Below are 18285 nucleotides of genomic sequence, written 5' to 3'. Positions count from 1 at the left end.
GAACCCCAATTTTAGAGACAAAAGAAGCCCTCTTCACACATTATACCAGTGTGTGTACAATCTGCATACACATATACAGATCTGTAAGCACACAGTTATTCACATATTATACAGGTGAAACTCGGAAAATTAGAATATCGTGCAAAAGTCCATTAATTTCAGTAATGCAAATTAAAAGGTGAAACTGATATCTGAGACAGACGCATTACATGCAAAGCGAGATAAGTCAAGCCTTAATTTGTTATAATTGTGATGATCATGGCGTACAGCTCATGAAAACCCCAAATCCACAATCCCAGAAAATTAGAATATTACATGGAACCAAGAAGACAAGGATTGTAGAATAGAACAATATCGGACCTCTGAAAAGTATACAGTGTACTGTGCTTGATTGGCCAGCAAACTCGCCTGACCTGACCCCATAGAGAATCTATGGGGCATTGCCAAGAGAAGGATGAGAGACACGAGACCAAACAATGCAGAATTGCTGAAGGCCGCTAATGAAGCATCCTGGTCTTCCATAACACCTCATCAGTGCCACAGGCTGATAGCATCCATGCCACGCCGCATTGAGGCAGTAATTGCTGCAAAAGGGGCCCAAACCAAGTACTGAATACATATGCATGCTTATACTTTTCAGAGGTCCGATATTGTTCTATTCTACAATCCTTGTCTTCTTGGTTCCATGTAATATTCTAATTTTCTGGGATTGTGGATTTGGGGTTTTCATGAGCTGTACGCCATGATCATAACAATTATAACAAATTAAGGCTTGACTTATCTCGCTTTGCATGTAATGCGTCTGTCTCATATATGTTTCACCTTTTAATTTGCATTACTGAAATTAATGGACTTTTGCACGATATTCTAATTTTCCGAGTTTCACCTGTATCCAGCTTACACATAGTAGTACACATTCTCTCTTTATCCTGCATTTGAGGGACCTATACAGGCTCACTTTATATTCAACATATGTGCAGCTATTCACACAAAACCATGCATATATGTACAGACACTTCTGTGCACGTACAACATAATGTCAGAATAGGGCTAGTGGCTATGGGGAACTCTAAAGCTAGACACAAATTGCCCCACAAGCACTAGCAGGAAGTGAATGGTCCTACTGTGTGATTCTATCTTGTTCTGCATCACAGTTCCATTTTCCATTTGAAATGACAAAAAGTCATATAGTCTGCAGTATTGCCAAAAATCATCTTACTGGCATTCCAAATGCTAAATTAGACAACTCTCCTCTTGCCCACTGCCACAAGTAACTTTGGTAAGAAACAAAATGAATCCCAGAAGAGACAGAGGGGGGCAGAGGGAAAATCAATACTCATGTGCGACCAAGCAACTCTATGGATTAGCCATGTGATCCATATGTTCATATTACATTCGCCATGTAATATGTATTACATGGTGAAGGAAAAACCTGTTGGGTGATAGATGGGCCTGTAACAAGACACACCACTCCAGGAACACAAACCTGTAAAAAGGTCTGGAAATAAGGTTAATACCATAATTCCATTACTCAGAAGATTGTCAGTAAGATACCCTGACTTTGGTGAAATGTCCGATGCAGACACCCTGAAAGATAAGCACTTCACTAATCTAGAAACCTCTCAAAGATTAAAAAATTGCCTGTACTGCAGACAGAAGGGCATGCAGTAAATTATTTTTGTATGTTATATTAAGTTTGTGAAGTGTCACATAGCAAACTAAATGGCATCACTTTTTCAGATCCATCTAGTGCTTCTTTCCAAGGGTACAAATACAAAACATGCAACTTCAAAACTATGTGTTTATCTAGTGCTTCATATGGTGTAGTAACTACTATATGTACTATAAATATTGCTTTATAGGCTGCATGGTCTTAAGACAGGGAAGGTGAACTGGCAGTTTGCAGAATGGTTTTATCTGACTCAGAATGTGGTGCTAACAAAAGTTTCATTTTATTTATAGGCCAACTTTCAAGCACAAGACAACCTACAACAATTTAAAAATAAATGAAGCGCAATTAATATGTAACAGAACAATTAAAGTAACCAACAAAAGATTAAAGAATACGGTTCCTGTACTGCACAGCGACTCCTTTTCAATTGTGTAGGCAGGGACTGTATCATCTGTATAAACCCATTATTTTATTTTGTTCCTTTTCAGAGAGTGAAGGAAAAACCAGACATTTGTTCCATTTTCTTACAGTTAACAGCTCTGTTGGATTTCCAGATGGTTCAGCATTACACATTCATACTTCAGTGTCTTTTCACAGAAGACCAACTATGGAAAAGTGAAAATTATTCTGAACATTCAGTACATGGCAGGGCAAGAACTCTCAGACTTTCAAAAGGCACTTCTGCAGTAGCACTCACCCCAACACCACTCCAAGTTCTTTCACATGGACCCTTGTATGACCGCGCAAGTATTTTGACAGCATTGTGCTTTTGAGGTACATTTCTTGTAGCCGATCCTCAAGATGCATTATACACTGTAAAAGAGAGGGAAACCCCATTATGATCCCATTGTGTAGGGCACACCAAATAGGTTAAAAAGTGCAATGCATGGAGTGTAAATCTTTGCTGGGATCAGACCAAAGGCTGGTCTACTCCAGGAATCTTTTCCCATAAGAGCCCTGCTGAATCAGATGTCGCAGATTACCTAGGAAGCCTTGTACAAAGTCAGACCAGTGGTCCATCTAGCTCAGTACTGTCTAACTAGCAATGGCTCTCTAGGACTTCCAATAGGGGTATTTCCCATGCCTACCTGGAAATACCATGAACTGAACCTGAGACCTTTTGCATGCAAGACAGATACTCTTCCTGCAAGCTTCAGTCCCATGATCCCCTAATTTACTGCAGCAAGCTGTTTCCCCACACTGGCCAACCAGATGCCTCCCAGAAACAACGCCTGAAGTCAAATAGCCCTCTCCTGATATTGTTTCCCAGCAACAAGTATAGAGACAGTCCCTCTGAAACTAGAGGAGACATAGTCATCATATAGCATACAGGAGCATTCACATAAAATCGTTACATAGCATTTGGGGTGGTGGTATATATAGTCTGGAGGCATAGAATCATTCCAACAGTGCTAACCAGATATAGACCTACTAGTCATAGGGCGAGCAGTGTATCTGTTTTAACACTTGGGGCAAGGAGGGGGGGAAGGTTAAAAGTAATCAGGATCCCAGAAACTAGATTACTTAGAGACAGCACTGCACCCCCCCTCACCCCATTCAGTATCTGCCAGTTAGAGCAGGGGTAGGCAAGCCTGGCTCCCCAGCTGTTGTTCAACTACAATTCCCATCTTCCCCAGCTGCAATAAATTGCGGCTGGGGAAGATGGGAGTTGAAGGCCAAGATTGCCTGCCTCTGAGTCAGAGGGGAAGGGCAAAGTTGCAAGCAACCCACTCTTGCTGGCCCTGCAGCTCAAGGGAGTAACAGATGCAATCTTGGCCTGCCAGGGTGGAGTGAACAGCAAAAGGAGAAATGGAGGTCTCTAGAAAGAATGTCAATTGTCCAACAGCTGTTGAAAAAAAGAGGAATTGTAGGATTCCCTGTTTTGCTAACTGGGCAGGAAAACTGTGTCCACCACATGGCCATGCATCTAGGCCCAAAAAGTCAGCATAATGGTACAAACAGATCAGAGACCAGTCACACATCACATCTTCACTGTTAATCAATACCAACTGCATGCAGTTATTTATAAATGGGTACTTACAAAGTCAGCAGGAAGGTTAAGTTTGTAAAGCTGTAAAATGGATTGCAATAAAGAGGACACTTGGCTGGACACCAAGACATCCTTGCCCAGCTTCATGTTGTCCATCATCTTTCTCTGGCTTGTGGCCACCTGTACTGTCCATTTATCTGTATCTGCAATAATGCAAACAGCTTCCGCAATGGACTCATCTAATACTGGATGCTGCAACAGGCAGAAAAAGTGCACACCAAGAGGAAGTGAAAAACAGGACAGTTTCAAACTTCTGTTCACTTTTGAGGTTAATTATTCGATAAGCCATTACATACCATTTTGAACTTACAACCAAGCACAGGGTATGCTGAAGACTTTTATTCAGTATACTTTGATAAAAAACCTTTTACTTAAATGCAACTGCAGTCGGCAGTCAGCTGTTCACTGTAGCCGTTAACAGATGACAAATCTGCAACCAGTAGGATTTCTCCTTCATTGTACATGCTCACGTCTAGCCAATAAGATCTGTCTGGGTGGCATTTATCCAAGCAAAAAACCTGGAAGCTTGCGTTTGTCAGGAGATACTGAAGTGAAGCAACAAGGAAGCTACATCTGAGAGCTGACCTGTAAGGATGGCTCTTTCATACAAGTCTTCTGTTTCAGCTTTTGTGGGTACAAAGGCTATCTGTTTCAGTGCACAAACACAATGCATATGTGGATGGAGCTTTTCTGTTCAGATGAACAGGGCATTCCATGGTGGAAGAGATCCACATGCAAATCTGTGTGCACAGATTTCTAGATAAGAGCAAAGCTGTGGAACACATAGCTATGCAGACTTAAACCCAGAACATTTAAGTCATACTGTGGTGGCAAGTTCCACATGGAATCAGGGCTTCTCAATGTTTCATTCTGCAACCTGGCCATCATGGGTTCAGCAAGCTTCAAAGATCAGGCTTGCCTGGAAAATACTGGACCCAGAACAGACATCACACAGAACCGTAGGCGACTCCTTGTTCTACAGGGTGTTCAGCTTGTATTCTGTTCCCTTCCTTTTGAATGTTTTCTATTTGTTTTCTGCATAGAACAAAGGTGAGGTTTGCTGTGATGTCCCAACCCATTAACTCCCAGCTTGCTCTAACTGGAGTTTCTGAACAAGCCAGGATATGAGAGTAGGATTCAGTTACTGAGTTTAGGAATCATGACAGATCCTGGCGAGAATGGATGTAGAAAACTTTCTCCTGCTCTGCACAAATGTGGAGTGGGTGGTGTTGGTGGTGGAGCACAAACCTGACAGTTGTGAAATTCACATGGAAATAGGATTATACCATAGCTCTATGTGATATCTGAACTGACCCAATCATGGCTTCTTCACTAGTTCTAGTTGAACATGGTTACATATACTTCTGCTTCATCTTTCAGTACATCACCCTCACTACATTTAAGAACCTGTGAACACCTATTGAACAGAGACACCACACACACAAAAACCTCTATAGTGTCAGGGAACTGTGTTTTCAACTATCCTATCTCCCTGTCACCACTTCATCTTGAGGAGCATTCAGTACAGGAGTCCCTACTTGAAGTATGAAACACAATCACCCAGACACAAGTTTCCCACCTGAATGAGAACTAGGCCTAAGAGTGGCCTTCCTGGATTAAGCCACAGTGCATCTAAATCTAGTATTTGTTTCCTGTAGAAGCCAGTCAGATGCATCTGGAAGCCCACAGGCAGGGCAGGATGGCTCTGGGTGGCCACAATAGCCCACCAACACGGCCACCACTTTGTCTGCCTTCAGCATCTGGCACTTGGAGGCACACTGTATTTCAGCAAGGGGGTTCCATTTTTAATTATCACGGATAACCACCATTTGCAGACTTGTTCTCCATTAACAAGTTTAATGCTTTGTAACCACTAAGCTAGTAGTCATCATCACATCCTGAAATAGTGAAGAACATATATAAAATCTGAAATTTCTAAGCAGAACAGAAGAAGACAGATTAGATTTTTCTCCCCCACCCGCCCTCCCTTCAGTAAACAGCTCAATGGATAAAATGATCCCAGGCCTCCCCTTCTGCCAGTGTTTACCCATATAATGATTACAGCTAATGAGCTACATGCTCAGAGGTATACATGGACTTACATTCACTGCATGACTCAACTCAGCTGGTAAGCACTGCTTGAGTTGTTCATCATTACTTATTCCATGCAGCACCAGATCGGGCATATAAGAGGCACAATAGCCACCCAGAAGTGACCTTGCAAAATGCTTCATGCTTTGATTGCTGATTATGTTGGATCTGAAATACAGGATTTGGTTACTCACTTCATGCTCAACTTTTCAGGCCTCTGTTCAATGGTGCAAATACAACACAACTTTATTGGCCCTTTTCAAGATCTTAATGCTATGTGAATGGACTACACAACAGTCTACCAAGTTTATGCCTCCCTCCCAAAAGCTATTCTCAGTTTCCATTCTGGATGTTAGTTATTCCAGGGCTCTGAATGCAGCAGACACACAAAACAGAGCATTTCCCCCTTGTTTTTAACCACATTAAACAGCATTGAGAACTGCAAAAACCAAAGTTGTGATTGGTACTACTCATAAATTTAATTTTTTCCATTTTGGGGGCTGACCCAAACCAGCATTTCAGTACTGCTGGACAGTAAAGCCTCTGACTTTAGTTGACCTAAGTGTCAGGTTAGAGCTTCCATTATCCAATAATTCAAGAACTATCTTGAAGCAATGTAAAACTCTGGGAATGCATTTAAGGGTTGGGTGGAGCTTTTTACCTTGGCAGAGCAAGTTCCACTTCTGGGAGTTCCTCAAGTCTATTGTTGACCGAGCTCAGAGGTTGTCCATCTGGAATAGATGCACTACCTTCATCGTCACTCTCTCCCAGAGCACTGTCTGAGCTCTCATTTCTAGGAATGTTCTCTTCCATTCTAAAAGGGTGTTTCCTTCCCGCATCCCCACAGGGGATATCTTCAGTAACTCCTTCTCCAGAACCCTGCATCTCAGTGGAACTTCCTGTATCACAGTCAAGAGAGCCACTTTCCAGGTTTTCATTACATGTACATTTAGCTTCCTCCAGTTTTCCTGCATTTATGATATTGACTTCACTACCAGAAGCAACAGGCAGCTGATCTGACAACTGAGGTGAAGCCAGAAGACACATTTTGCTAGCTTTCTGCCTGACACGTGATTTAAAAGCAAAGTCTGGTTTCTCCCATTGGGCCTGGCCGGGAATATTCAGTGGACTTGAGACAACAAACTGAGGCTTGCTTTTATCCCTGAGCGTCTCCCGAGTTGCAACCATCTCCTTTCTTTCGGCTCCTAAGTCAGATTCTGGTGAGGTGGCGCTTCCAATTTGGAAAGTAACCTTTTCCAAGGAAGGGTACCTCTGCTTCACCCTCTCAGGACACTGCGCAGTTGATGAGCTGCCAAACAGCTGCCCTGCTGCACCTTTCTGGTTGTGGTCAGGCATTTCTGCTGTTAAACTCTCCCATTTAGCATGTCCGGCTTCTGAAGTGGCTGCACTTTCCCGCTTCTTCGCCTCTTCCACACTTCCTTTAGGAGAACCAGCTGTGGACAAGCAAGAAGATGCCTCTGAACTCTGCTTGGCATTGATCCCGTCATGCTTTTCCTTCAAGGAAGCAGGCTCTGAGCAGCTTGTGTGCTCCTGAGTAGCAGGGCTCACATTTTGTGGGGGCAGAGCAGGGGGCACAAGAGCAGGTTCATTTCTAACAGTGACTACAACATAATCGGATTCTTCAACTTCTCCCTTTTCCAGAGCTGTGGTGATCTTGCTTCCATTCAGGGCTTGCTCCCCTTTGCCAACTTTCCCACTCCAAGTCAGTTGATTCTCTTGCAGTTCAGAGCACCGTAAGAAGTAGGTAAGAACATAGAGTATGCGCTGAACCAAGTCCTTGCGTTTCCCAACAATTACAGTTCTTGTCATCCTGACAGGTGAACCTATAGCACCGTACAAGTCACCTATAACAAAGCATTAACAAATTATCTATCTAGGGAGATTCACGCCGTGCTTTAATTCTAACAAACAGAGGTCCTAAAGTGTGTGTTTTAAATTTGTTCCAATAGTTTCTTTGCTCCCTTTGTAGATAAATGAGTGTAAGTGCTGGTGAATAACTATATCATCATGAACTTGCATCACAAAAGATCCAAAGGCATGATCCAACTAGAACTGAGTACCAAGTTGCTTTGGATTTCAGCAGGGGAGATTAAGGCACAGGCTTAATATAAGTCAATATGCTGGTGATGCAATGTGCATATTAACTACAAAGAAAGCACATGCTTAATTCATCTAGTGAAATCCAAAGGGACATGAAAGTGCTTAACTGTCGCTGACTGGGTCTCTGACTTTTCTATGATTTAAGTTACGATAGTGTAATGATTATATATATTTTTAATATGTCACCCATTTTGTTCCTGAAAGGTTCTTTTGAAGTTATTGGCAGGAATATGTATCCTGTATGCTAAAATATATTATAATTCTTTGGCTAGAAGGGCAAAATTCGACAACCCATATAAAGTGAGCAATGTACAGCTTGCACATGTGTGTTCTTATTTCAGCTATTTGATTCTTGTACTTGGGCAAAGAACCAAAAGGCTACTGAAACCCTGACAGTTAGAAATGCTGCTCAATGATAGTGCCCACCTGCCCAGCTTGCAGTATGTCACCTTGTATAGGCCTGATCCTTTCAATCCTCCTCCCATTAAGGGTTAGAAATGTTTCACACACAAAAACCTGAGTTGGAACATATGAAGTTCCCATATACTGAGGCTCAGACCAATATCGTCTACGCAGTATTGCGTAGCTCAGTATTGTTCTTTGTTGGTCGAATGACCGTAATAACAAAGATTTGGATTTGAATATTGCTCAGTATTGTCTACGCAGACTGGCAGCGGCTTCTCCAAGATTGTAAGCAGGAATCTCTCTCAGCCCTATCTTGGAGAAGCCAGGGAAGGAACTTAGAACCTTCTGCTCTTCCCAGAGCGGCTCCATCCCCTGAGGGGAATATCTTACAGCGCTCACATGTGGTCTCCCTTTCATATGCAAACAGGGTAGACCCTGCTTAGCTAAAAGGACAAGTCATGCTTGCTACCACAAGACCAGCTCTCCTCTCCTTGGTATTTGGGATGCTGAATTTATCTACTGGACACATCACATATCTTTTTGCTAAACTCTCAGTTTATATAAAAAGTCAACAGAACCTGTACTAGTTAGTCATAATAGACATAACTGTATGTTTGTTCAGATGCACCTACACTTCATTGCTATAAGAGTGCTAAAAAGGAATAAAAGCCAATTATGTAGCTTGTAACCACTAGAGGGCATCATTGTGCTTTATAGCAATATATATCCATGACCGGATACCATATACTGGAACATGGTGCAAGCTTTTGAGCTTTAAAGAGCTCTTCTTCAAGTAGGTAGATGTGTTTGTACATCTGCATGGAAAAAAAACTGTGGTAGGTTCAGTACTGATATTCCAAAACAAAAAAAGTCCCACTGGACAGTTTGTGGGCAGAGCTCAAAGAGATTTATGATTGTGGCTCAGCAATTCCTCAGCCTAATATTTTTAGGCAACTGTTTTTTCATAATGCAAATGCACTAACATGTTTCTATGTGGATTAAAGATATGTGATTCTATAAAGAACTCTTTAGTTGGCTTTGATATTTTGCACTAACCAAGCTGTGCCCAAAGTGGATTGTAAGGATGTGATTTTGCCAGCATGTTCACCGACTGAGAGGCACGTTTCTCAGAGAAGGCCTTCATAGGGAGATGATCAACTGGCATCACTGTAGGGACCCAGGCCAGGTGATAGGTCAGCACTGCTGTTAATAAGGCGGCTAAAAACCTACAGAGACAAAAGCCACAGATAAGGTGATGAACATTGCGATACACTTGCTGTTTCCAAGTAAGGAGAACTTCCAAGTAAGGAGAACAGGGCAAAGAAGGCTGAGAACTTACTGGTTTTTGCTTGTTTGTTCTATCAGAGCAGTGAATTCCTTAAGAAAATGCTGGCACAACAGATTCTTTTCTGAAGCACCAGACATCATGGCGAGCCACACAGGTTCTGCAATCCTTGGAACTGAATACAAGTTCCAGATGGTAACTCTGCCAAAGAAGAAGGGACCCAAGAAGAAAGCCATGAGCAAAAGAAGTACAAATAATTCAAATTACAAGACCATATGATCTTCCCTCATAACGGGGTGGGGTGGGGGCAACGACTTCAGCTCACAAACTGTTGCACTACAAGCGTCATCTCCCCAGTACCACCACACTGGGCCTTGAAATTATGGGGATTGGAGACTGCATGCGAGGGAAAATTGGGACTTCAAGAAATGCAGTGCACAGGATTCCTTACCCCACTGCCCTGTGCCTTCCATGACTATGAAGGAGCTATGTCAGTCAGTCCTAGGACCCACAGTTTCGACCACTGAGAGGGAGTATAGTTTTGCTCACCCTTCTGGGAGAAAGGGGATGAATTTGGGGCTTCACTGAAAACCCAGTTTGTACTCTAATACAGGTTGTCTGTATTGGTTGCCATAGGACAGACTTTGCATAAGGTAACTGGAGAAGCATTTGATCACATTACTTTTAAATCTATGAGGAAAAGCCGCTACCCAGGGCCAGGTAATGGCAGCTTCAGGAATAGTTTTAGAGCAAATGCATCAGGTCTCCAATAAGGAATAATATACAACAACCTGAAGTACAAACTCTTCTCTTATCAACACTCGCTTGCATGCCTTGTCCCCAAAGGGAGACAAAAGGAAGCCCATGGGCTCTGGCCTGTCAAACACCACAAGTCATGTGACAGTTCTAAATGGAATATTGCATTTCAGCTCCGATTCACATGCTCTTTTATATAATCTGTACCCACCCCTCTCTCCATCTTGGCTATGGCCCAAGTCAGGTGCTTAAATAATGAGCTGAAATATAGTCAGATGATCTAACTCACACAGAAGCCAGGGTGAAGCATGAAATCCTTATCCACATACTAATTCTCTTTAGTCTCTAGCACCTTCCCACATGTCACCATGGGGAATGTTTTATATGCAACAAAATGTATGCATGCATGCAACTGATTGGGGGGCGGTCAGGGAAGCACCTAACAACTAGCTTTCGCCAATATACATATCCTGAACATCAAATTGGAAATTTGAAAGTGGTGGTTCTCATGTTTAGCAATGGGAGAGTAACTGTCCCTATTTAATCCAGCATAGCATGCCTCCAAGTAACTGTTGCTGGTGTCTCCCATGTGCTTCTTTCTGTTCAGATTTTTAGACCTTTGGGACGGGGAGCCATTTCCTTAACTATATAAACCAATTTGAAAACTTTTAGTTTAAAAAAAAAACATACAGGCAAACCTCATTATCTGTGGATTCATGTATCCGTGGTCGGGGGAAAAAGACACCCGGTCTCGGCATACGCGGAGGGTGGGGGAGTCAACCTCACATATCCGCAGGTCAGAGGTGGCCAGAAATGGTCATGGAGGTCATTTCCGGCCACCATTTTGTTTCCTAGGGCCACAAAATGGCTCCTGTTAAAAAACAACAACCCCAAACTGTGATTTTTGGGCATTCCTGGGGCACAATATGATGCGGGGGAGCAGCAAAGCATGGTAAGGAGCTCCCCCACCTGCATCACCCCCGTATTTTCCCCAGATCAGCATTTTTTCCTTATTTTCCCGGAGACTGGGAACCTTACCCCCAATTCCGCATTCACCCAATGCTTTTTTACACTGGAATATGCTTGGGGAAAATTTAAATATGTTTTTGTAGTTTTTTAAAAAGAAATTCTGAATATCAAATTTATTAGATTTATAAGCTTGCTAACAAACAAATTTTGGAGGCAGTGTGTGATTTACGCACACAAAAATGATCAAAACTGTTTTAAAACTGTTTTAACCAAAGGCTTGAGAAAAGCAGGTGTGCCTTAAGCAATTTTTTGAATGCAGGCAGAGATGGAAAAGCTCTTATATTGGCAGGGAACACATCCCAGAACCCTGGGACAGCCAGAGAAGGCTCAGTTCTGCATTGCCAAATGAGCTGGTGGCAACTGTTACTGAACCTCCCCACATGATCTCAGTAAGCAGCAGGATTCATGCAGCGCCGTCCCTTGGGGGTTGCGGGACTCGGGGCATAGGGGCCCGCCCCGTGTCTGACGTCAGATGTTGCTGCGTCTGATGTCAGATACAGTAGGGGTGTGTGGCCTTGCTCTGAAGCGGGGCTGCGTGCCTCATTTCAGAGCAAATGCCAGCCAGCGCTGCGAGCACAGCGTGGCCGGGAGCTGCTCTCCCTGCCAGGAGAGCAGCTCCCAGCCACGCTGCAAGTACAGCACTGGCCGGTATTTGCTCTGAAACCGGGCGTGCAGACACAAGGGCCATGGGGCCTGCCTCCCCCAGGCAAGCACACATGGAGGCAGGCAGCTGCAGCGGCCGCCATGTGTGCTGCCACCAGGAGCCAAGGCGGGAGCACAGGCAGCCTGTGAGACTGCCAGCTGCTCAATGGCACTGTGGGGCCTGGGGCTACCACCCCGGTCAACCCGCCCCAAGGACAGGCCTGGATTCATGACAGCGAAGGTGCTCTCAAATGCTTCCCGATGACCTGCAGACATCAAATTTTTCATGAACACCCCTACCACTCAATTAGCAGAACATATTGATTTTTGCACCAGAATATGCTTGGGGAAAGCTTTATTTTATTTTATTTTTAAAAAAAATCTCAACCAATATCATATTTTAACTGTTATTGTTCAACAGATTAACACTCAATCAGACAAAAACAACACTGTGCCCAGCACAAGCAGAAGATCTTTCTCAGATTCAAATTTACTGTCATTTAAATTTAGTATATATGGTCATTATTCAATAAAATGAATAATGTTTGAAGTTGCAATCCTACAAATTTCAAAGCTGTTTTCACTCCCTCTTGCAAGCACATAAATAAATTCTGTTACATGCATTTCATTTCTTGAATTTTCCTATAAATGTAATATACGCAAAATGACTGCCCGGACAACAGCAGACCTGACCGACTAGTATAAAATAAAGCCACAGTGTAAAGCAGAATGAAGAATTCTTATATAAAAAGGCCCCAAACAAGGGGACAGGGCTATTACACGCTGGGCTTCTCTTGTTGGTTTGTTTTAAAGTTCTTCTCTAACTTGCACAAAATTACAGCTAGTCTCAACAGTCACAATGCAGATGGAGGATTATAGTTTTGAAGCTTCTGTATGTGAACTCACGGACATACCCAGTGCAAGTAAAAAACAACCACCCCAAAACCTAGTACAACAGTGAGTGTGATAGGTTAGGGTGTCTCTGTCTTCCTGATGTGGTCATTGCTGACTTCTAATATTTTTTTACCTGGGGGAGAATTCAGAAGTAGAACTTCCCCCACCTGCGCACAGACTTGCAGTCTGAAATAATATAGTCTACTCTACCACCTCATCCTACCCCACATGTAGATGAAGTCATAGTGTTCTTTCTGGAAACTTGGATGCCAGGCTGTTCTAGATAACACAATAACTGAGGTCAGCTATTTTGACAATGTGATCCTGAACTGACCACATAATTTTATTCATTATGAAGCAGCATATGGTGTTCGATTTAGTAATCACCTCTCCCTGGTCACAAGGAGCAGAGGCAATGGGTGCTTCACCTTTGTCCCTACACTTGCATTGAGAATGGTAATTTTTCAAATGATCTGCTACTGCCATGAAGAATGCAGTCCACACCATAATGCTCGGATCTGTCACCGTTGCTGTGCTCCACTTCCCAATGCAAAAGACTGTAACCCATTAAAGAGGTACAAGCTTTTGTATAAGTGTTCTGGACAAGTTGTCTCATGATGTCTCTCTTCCTGGCCTTCCTCCATTATCAGAGCTTATTTTAAAAGTGACGAATCTGTGCCATTGCACCTTCATATACATTGATTTACCAGAAGGGTTTAGGCTGCAAAGGCATAACGCTGCAAACTCAGCATCTGTTAAGAAGAAAAACACAAACTCAAATGCACTTTCTCCAGGAGGAGTAAGCAGATGTGTGTGGGAAATGTGTGAAGTCAAAACACAACGCAGACACAAGTGCAACGAAACAGGACATGAGTGTGTGTCTGGATGTGAACCTAAACACGCAATCCAGTGGCAGATCAAAAGTTCTGCATGCTGGCGGTCCCAGGTTTGATCCTGGCATCTCTAGATAGGGCTGGGGAAAACCTGTATTGGAACCCTGCAGCTGTTGCCCATCAGCGTAGTCAACATGAGCTGGGTGGACCTATGGTCTAACTCAGTATAAGGCAGCTTCACATGTTGGGAACAGAGGAAGCTGCCATATACTGAGTCAGACCATAGGTCCATCTCGCTCAGTATTGTCTACATAGACTGGCAGCGGCTTCTCCAAGGCTGCAGCCAGGAATCTCTCTCAGCCCTATCTTGGAGATGCAAGGGAGGGAACTTGGAACCTTCTGCTCTTCCCAGAGTGGCTCCATCCCCTGAGGGGAATATCTTACAGTGCTCACATATCCAGTCTCCAATTCATATGCAACCAGGGTGGACCCTGCTTAGCTAAGGGGACAAGTCATGCTTGCTACCACAAGACCAGCTCTCCTCCCTGGTTGTAATTTAAGCAGAAACACAGATACACCGTATGTCTGGCCCTGTATAAAATTCCATTTGACAGCAACTTACCTGAATTCACCCAGAGCATCCATGACACGATTGATGTAAACTTGCACTCTTTGGCTAGTTTCTGCAATTTTTCTACAGGAGATCATAGCCTTGGAGAGAAAGCAAAAATAAAACAATGAGTTCAAACAGAAAGATCGAAGCAAACCATTCCAAAAATTCACTGAAGAGCTTTGAAAAACCAAGAACTGGAACCAGATTGGGATCAGCTGGGATAAACGTGCCACCCTGTGATATGCATAGGTATGATTCAATCCTCTGCACACAAAAAAGGACTCTAGATTTGAGCAGTGACAGCACTTGATAGCAAGAGAGGAGAGCTAGTCTTGTGGTAGCAAGCATGACTTGTCCCCTTAGCTAAGCAGGGTCCACCCTGGTTGCATATGAAAGGGAGACTACATGTGTGAGCACTGTAAAATATTCCCCTTAAGGGATGGAGCTGCTTTGGGAAGAATATCTAGGTTCTAAGTTCCCTCCCTGGCATCTCCAAGTTAGGGCTGAGAGAAATTCCTGCCTGAAACCCTGGAGAAGCTGCTGCCAGACGGTGTAGGCAATACTAAACTAGATGGACCAATGGTCTGACTCGGTATGTGGCAACTCCCTACATTCCTATGACTGCAGGGAGGGGTGATGCATGCCTGAAACTCTCATGTGTCGCAATTGGGGGGGGGATCATTTAATAATTGGTTGAAAAGAAACAATAAGAGGAAATATAAATTATTGGACTCCGCACATAGAAGCAATTCTGTTCTAAATATTTTCCTCAGTTCCTCCTGAAGCAGTTTCTGTGTGCTCACCTTCCAAGGCTCTGTCAGGCTAGGCAGGCCTGCCTCACAATCACACACCATATTTAGAGCTAGAGGAGTGCCCCAGAGAGGACTCTGCGGCTTGAAGTAGGAGACTTACATTCAAGTGCCCAGTTCTAAATCTCCCTGGGGACTGCTTGACATGTCACCTTCTCTCAGCCCAGCCCATCTCACAGGCAGGAGTAGTAGCAGCAATAGTGCAATTTGTCCCATCACTCTTTACCATTTCAATTGCGCTCTTCAGCTTGCTCATATGCGATTCAAATAAAGGGAAGTGAGAGAAGAAGAAATCCTGGAAATCCCTCTGGGCTTCTTCCTTTTCTGGGAGGGAGAAAATGATGCTGATGGCAATTTTTTTCCTTCGGACCATTGCAGGATTGAGGCCACAACTTTCATCTGCCATGTTGAATGTTTCTTCAGTTGACCTACAAGAGTTAGGGTCACAGGACAGATATTTGTGCATACACACACACACACACACACACACACACACACACACACAGTTGAATGATGCACAGTTCAGAGATCTTACCAATGACTCTAAACTAGACAGATAATTTTGAAAATATTATATATAAACATGGTCGCTCTCAAAGCTTGATGTGAGCGCCCTAGTAGTTGCTGCATTTAAATCAATTTGCTCACAAGAAGCAGGACATTTAAAAAATATAGAATACTTTTTCCTATGCCAACAGAGACCCTTCAGCATGGATGAAATTTTAGCACTGATCAACAAACACCCTTTCTCAAAACCAATTCCCATTTCAAATGCCCTTGTTATACTAAGAGAGATCCACTTATAGCAGGACAGTTTAGCCTGGAGACTTTTTGTTTTTTTTAAAATGCAGTTTAAATGGATTTTTTATCATCTGTTGGTTAAAAACATTATTGCCTTGGATTTGGGACTAGCAGGAAAGCATTTCGCCACAGAAATAATTTTAAGCTGGAAAAAGCTGGGAGGAGAGCTGTTCTTGAGGTAGCAAGCATGAATTGTCCTCTTTGCTAAGTAGGGTCCACCCTGTTTGCATTTGAATGGAAGATGTGTGGAAGATATTCCCATTAGGGGATGGGGCAGCTCTGGGAAGAGCACCTGCATGCTTGCATGCAGAAGGTTCCAAGTTCCCTCCTTGGCTTCTCCAAGATAGGGCTGAGAGAGATTCCTGCCTGCAACCTTGGAGAAGCTGCTGCCAGTCTGTGTAGACAATACTGAGCTAGATGGACCAATGGCCTGACTCGGTATAAGGCAGCTGCCTATGTTCCTTATCTGTTGAGAATTGTATTTAGACCATGGGCGAACAGAGGCGAGGGGCAAGGGCCTCAATTGAGCCAAGCTCTATTGAAATCCAAGGTGCTGCCGCTGCCAGAGGTCCACCACTAGCCGTTACAGCGCTAGCACCAAGAGCAGCTAAACAGCACTCCTAGTGTGTGAAAAGCCAGCGGGGAAATGGTAGTGCATGCGCACACGCCATTTCCCAACAGTCTTTTCGCACACCAGGCATGTGGTTTAGCTTTTGAGAGCTTGAGCAGTGGTGGTAGAGGAGATCGAGGTAGTGGTAAGTGGGTGCTGCGGGGCACTGCTGCTGCAGCAGCAGCAGCACTGCGGTGGCTGCTGGCTTTGCCCCCAACCCTGAAAAAGGGCTATGGATGCTCATGGTTTAGATAGCGATCATCACAATTAATCGAAACACACTTTTTGAAAACTTAATTTTTAGACGTATTGCGGGGTTTGGCTGCAAAGCAATATTAGATTTTTTTTTTAAAGATCTCTTTCTAAAAGGAACGTTAACACACAAAAAATTTACAGAATGCATACAGCACAATCTCTTAAATAAAGGAGCTGTCAATGCATTGTGGCTTGTTTTTAAAACCATTTCAACTGATTGACAGGTTACATGTTCATACATCAGGCTGCAGACCAAATTCCTGCAGCTAACTAATCAGCATTTTAGCTCTGTCAGTGATGGGCTGATGATGGAAACACAAAAGCCAGATAGGAGTGCCTTATGCCTCTGAGCAGGCAATTTCAGAGCACTCGGGCCATCACAGGAGTGGTAGGCAAGCAGCAGATGTGGCTCAACTAGTGATAGGATTCCTGCAGCTTCTGAGAGCAGGCTACCCCATCAAATTATCTGCAGCCAATTTAGATAAAAGCATTTTCAAAAGACTTCTTTCACGAGCAGGATAACATTCATTAATTCAGCAAGCAAGAAGCTCAGTATAGGGGCTGGTTAGCTCTAGGACATTTTGCAAGTGAGCTTAGGGCTACTGGGAAATTCCATCAACCGTTGCAACCCGAGAGTCGTCCTTATTCTTACAAAATCTAACATAGTCAAATAAGACAACACACATAGGAAGGCAATGACATATTAAGCTCTCCCAGTATATCCATTAAAGAGTTGTATTTTCAGAATTTCTTCTAGAGAAGCGGGATACCTTTCATCCCCATTCGTTAGTAGACAAGATGCTTTATGATCCCTGGTTTATATCTTTGGATCATCAAACCTTTCTATTTCCCCCCATCAAATGGCCTCAGAATACAAGGACAGATTAGGCCAAATCAAGGTCTATTACTGAAACATTTTGAGCCATTTCTCACGAGCAGTGAGAAAGGGCAAGAGGGTTAGCGGGGAGGAAGGCTTAAAAAGTTTACCTCCCCGCAGATGATCAAGGGCTCCCTCTTCGGTGGGCGGAGCACCCATTCAGCTTGCGGGGGGGGGCGTCAGGGTGAAGCGGGGCAACATGTCCCGGCACCCCCCCACCGAGTGTCCATAATGCACTGCATGAGTGTGCGGTGCATTTTGGGGATCTGCCTTCCCTGGAACTGGCCGGGATTTCCGCAGTCCACCAGCCACGGCAGGCAGACAATCACACAAATGGAATTTGGAGAGCACTTGCTCTAACCTCACCCCATCTTAGAGGGTGGCTCCAGAGGAGAGTTTGCCACAGGGATAGGGCCCGATTCCGGTGGTACACACATGCAGGCAAAACCAGGCTGGGCTTCCTTAGCCCAGTTTTGCCCGTGCGTGTGAATAGCTTCATCGTTTCTAATGATAGATAGCCAGATGCCGCTACAAGGCTAACA

At 43.7% G+C, this 18285-nt stretch overlaps 2 protein-coding genes across 8 annotated transcripts in view; one reads left to right on the top strand and one right to left on the bottom strand.

Moving 5' to 3' along the window:
• C5H4orf45 (chromosome 5 C4orf45 homolog) overlaps positions 1-2082 on the top strand; it is a 47956-nt gene extending 45874 nt beyond the window's left edge. For all 4 annotated transcript variants that reach the window (XR_008308455.1, XR_008308454.1, XM_053255216.1 and 1 more), the window contains one exon: positions 1963-2082. The gene's annotated coding sequence lies outside the window, so the exon portion shown is untranslated. The remainder of the gene's footprint in view (positions 1-1962) is intronic.
• The window catches only part of FNIP2 (folliculin interacting protein 2), a 79870-nt gene that overhangs the window by 3188 nt on the left and 58397 nt on the right, over positions 1-18285 (bottom strand). For all 4 annotated transcript variants that reach the window (XM_053255210.1, XM_053255208.1, XM_053255211.1 and 1 more), the window contains 8 exons: positions 15427-15628; positions 14401-14489; positions 9679-9825; positions 9396-9565; positions 6475-7678; positions 5825-5981; positions 3714-3914; positions 2370-2485 (listed from right to left, as the gene is read on the bottom strand). In XM_053255210.1, the coding sequence (XP_053111185.1) occupies positions 2370-2485; positions 3714-3914; positions 5825-5981; positions 6475-7678; positions 9396-9565; positions 9679-9825; positions 14401-14489; positions 15427-15628 (2286 nt within the window). The remainder of the gene's footprint in view (positions 1-2369; positions 2486-3713; positions 3915-5824; positions 5982-6474; positions 7679-9395; positions 9566-9678; positions 9826-14400; positions 14490-15426; positions 15629-18285) is intronic.

This window comes from Hemicordylus capensis, chromosome 5 (genome assembly GCF_027244095.1).
Source record: "Hemicordylus capensis ecotype Gifberg chromosome 5, rHemCap1.1.pri, whole genome shotgun sequence".
In the NCBI taxonomy this organism is placed as follows: domain Eukaryota; kingdom Metazoa; phylum Chordata; class Lepidosauria; order Squamata; family Cordylidae; genus Hemicordylus; species Hemicordylus capensis.
The sequence above is the reverse complement of the archived record's forward strand: the minus strand, read 5'-3'. Positions and strand labels throughout refer to the sequence as shown.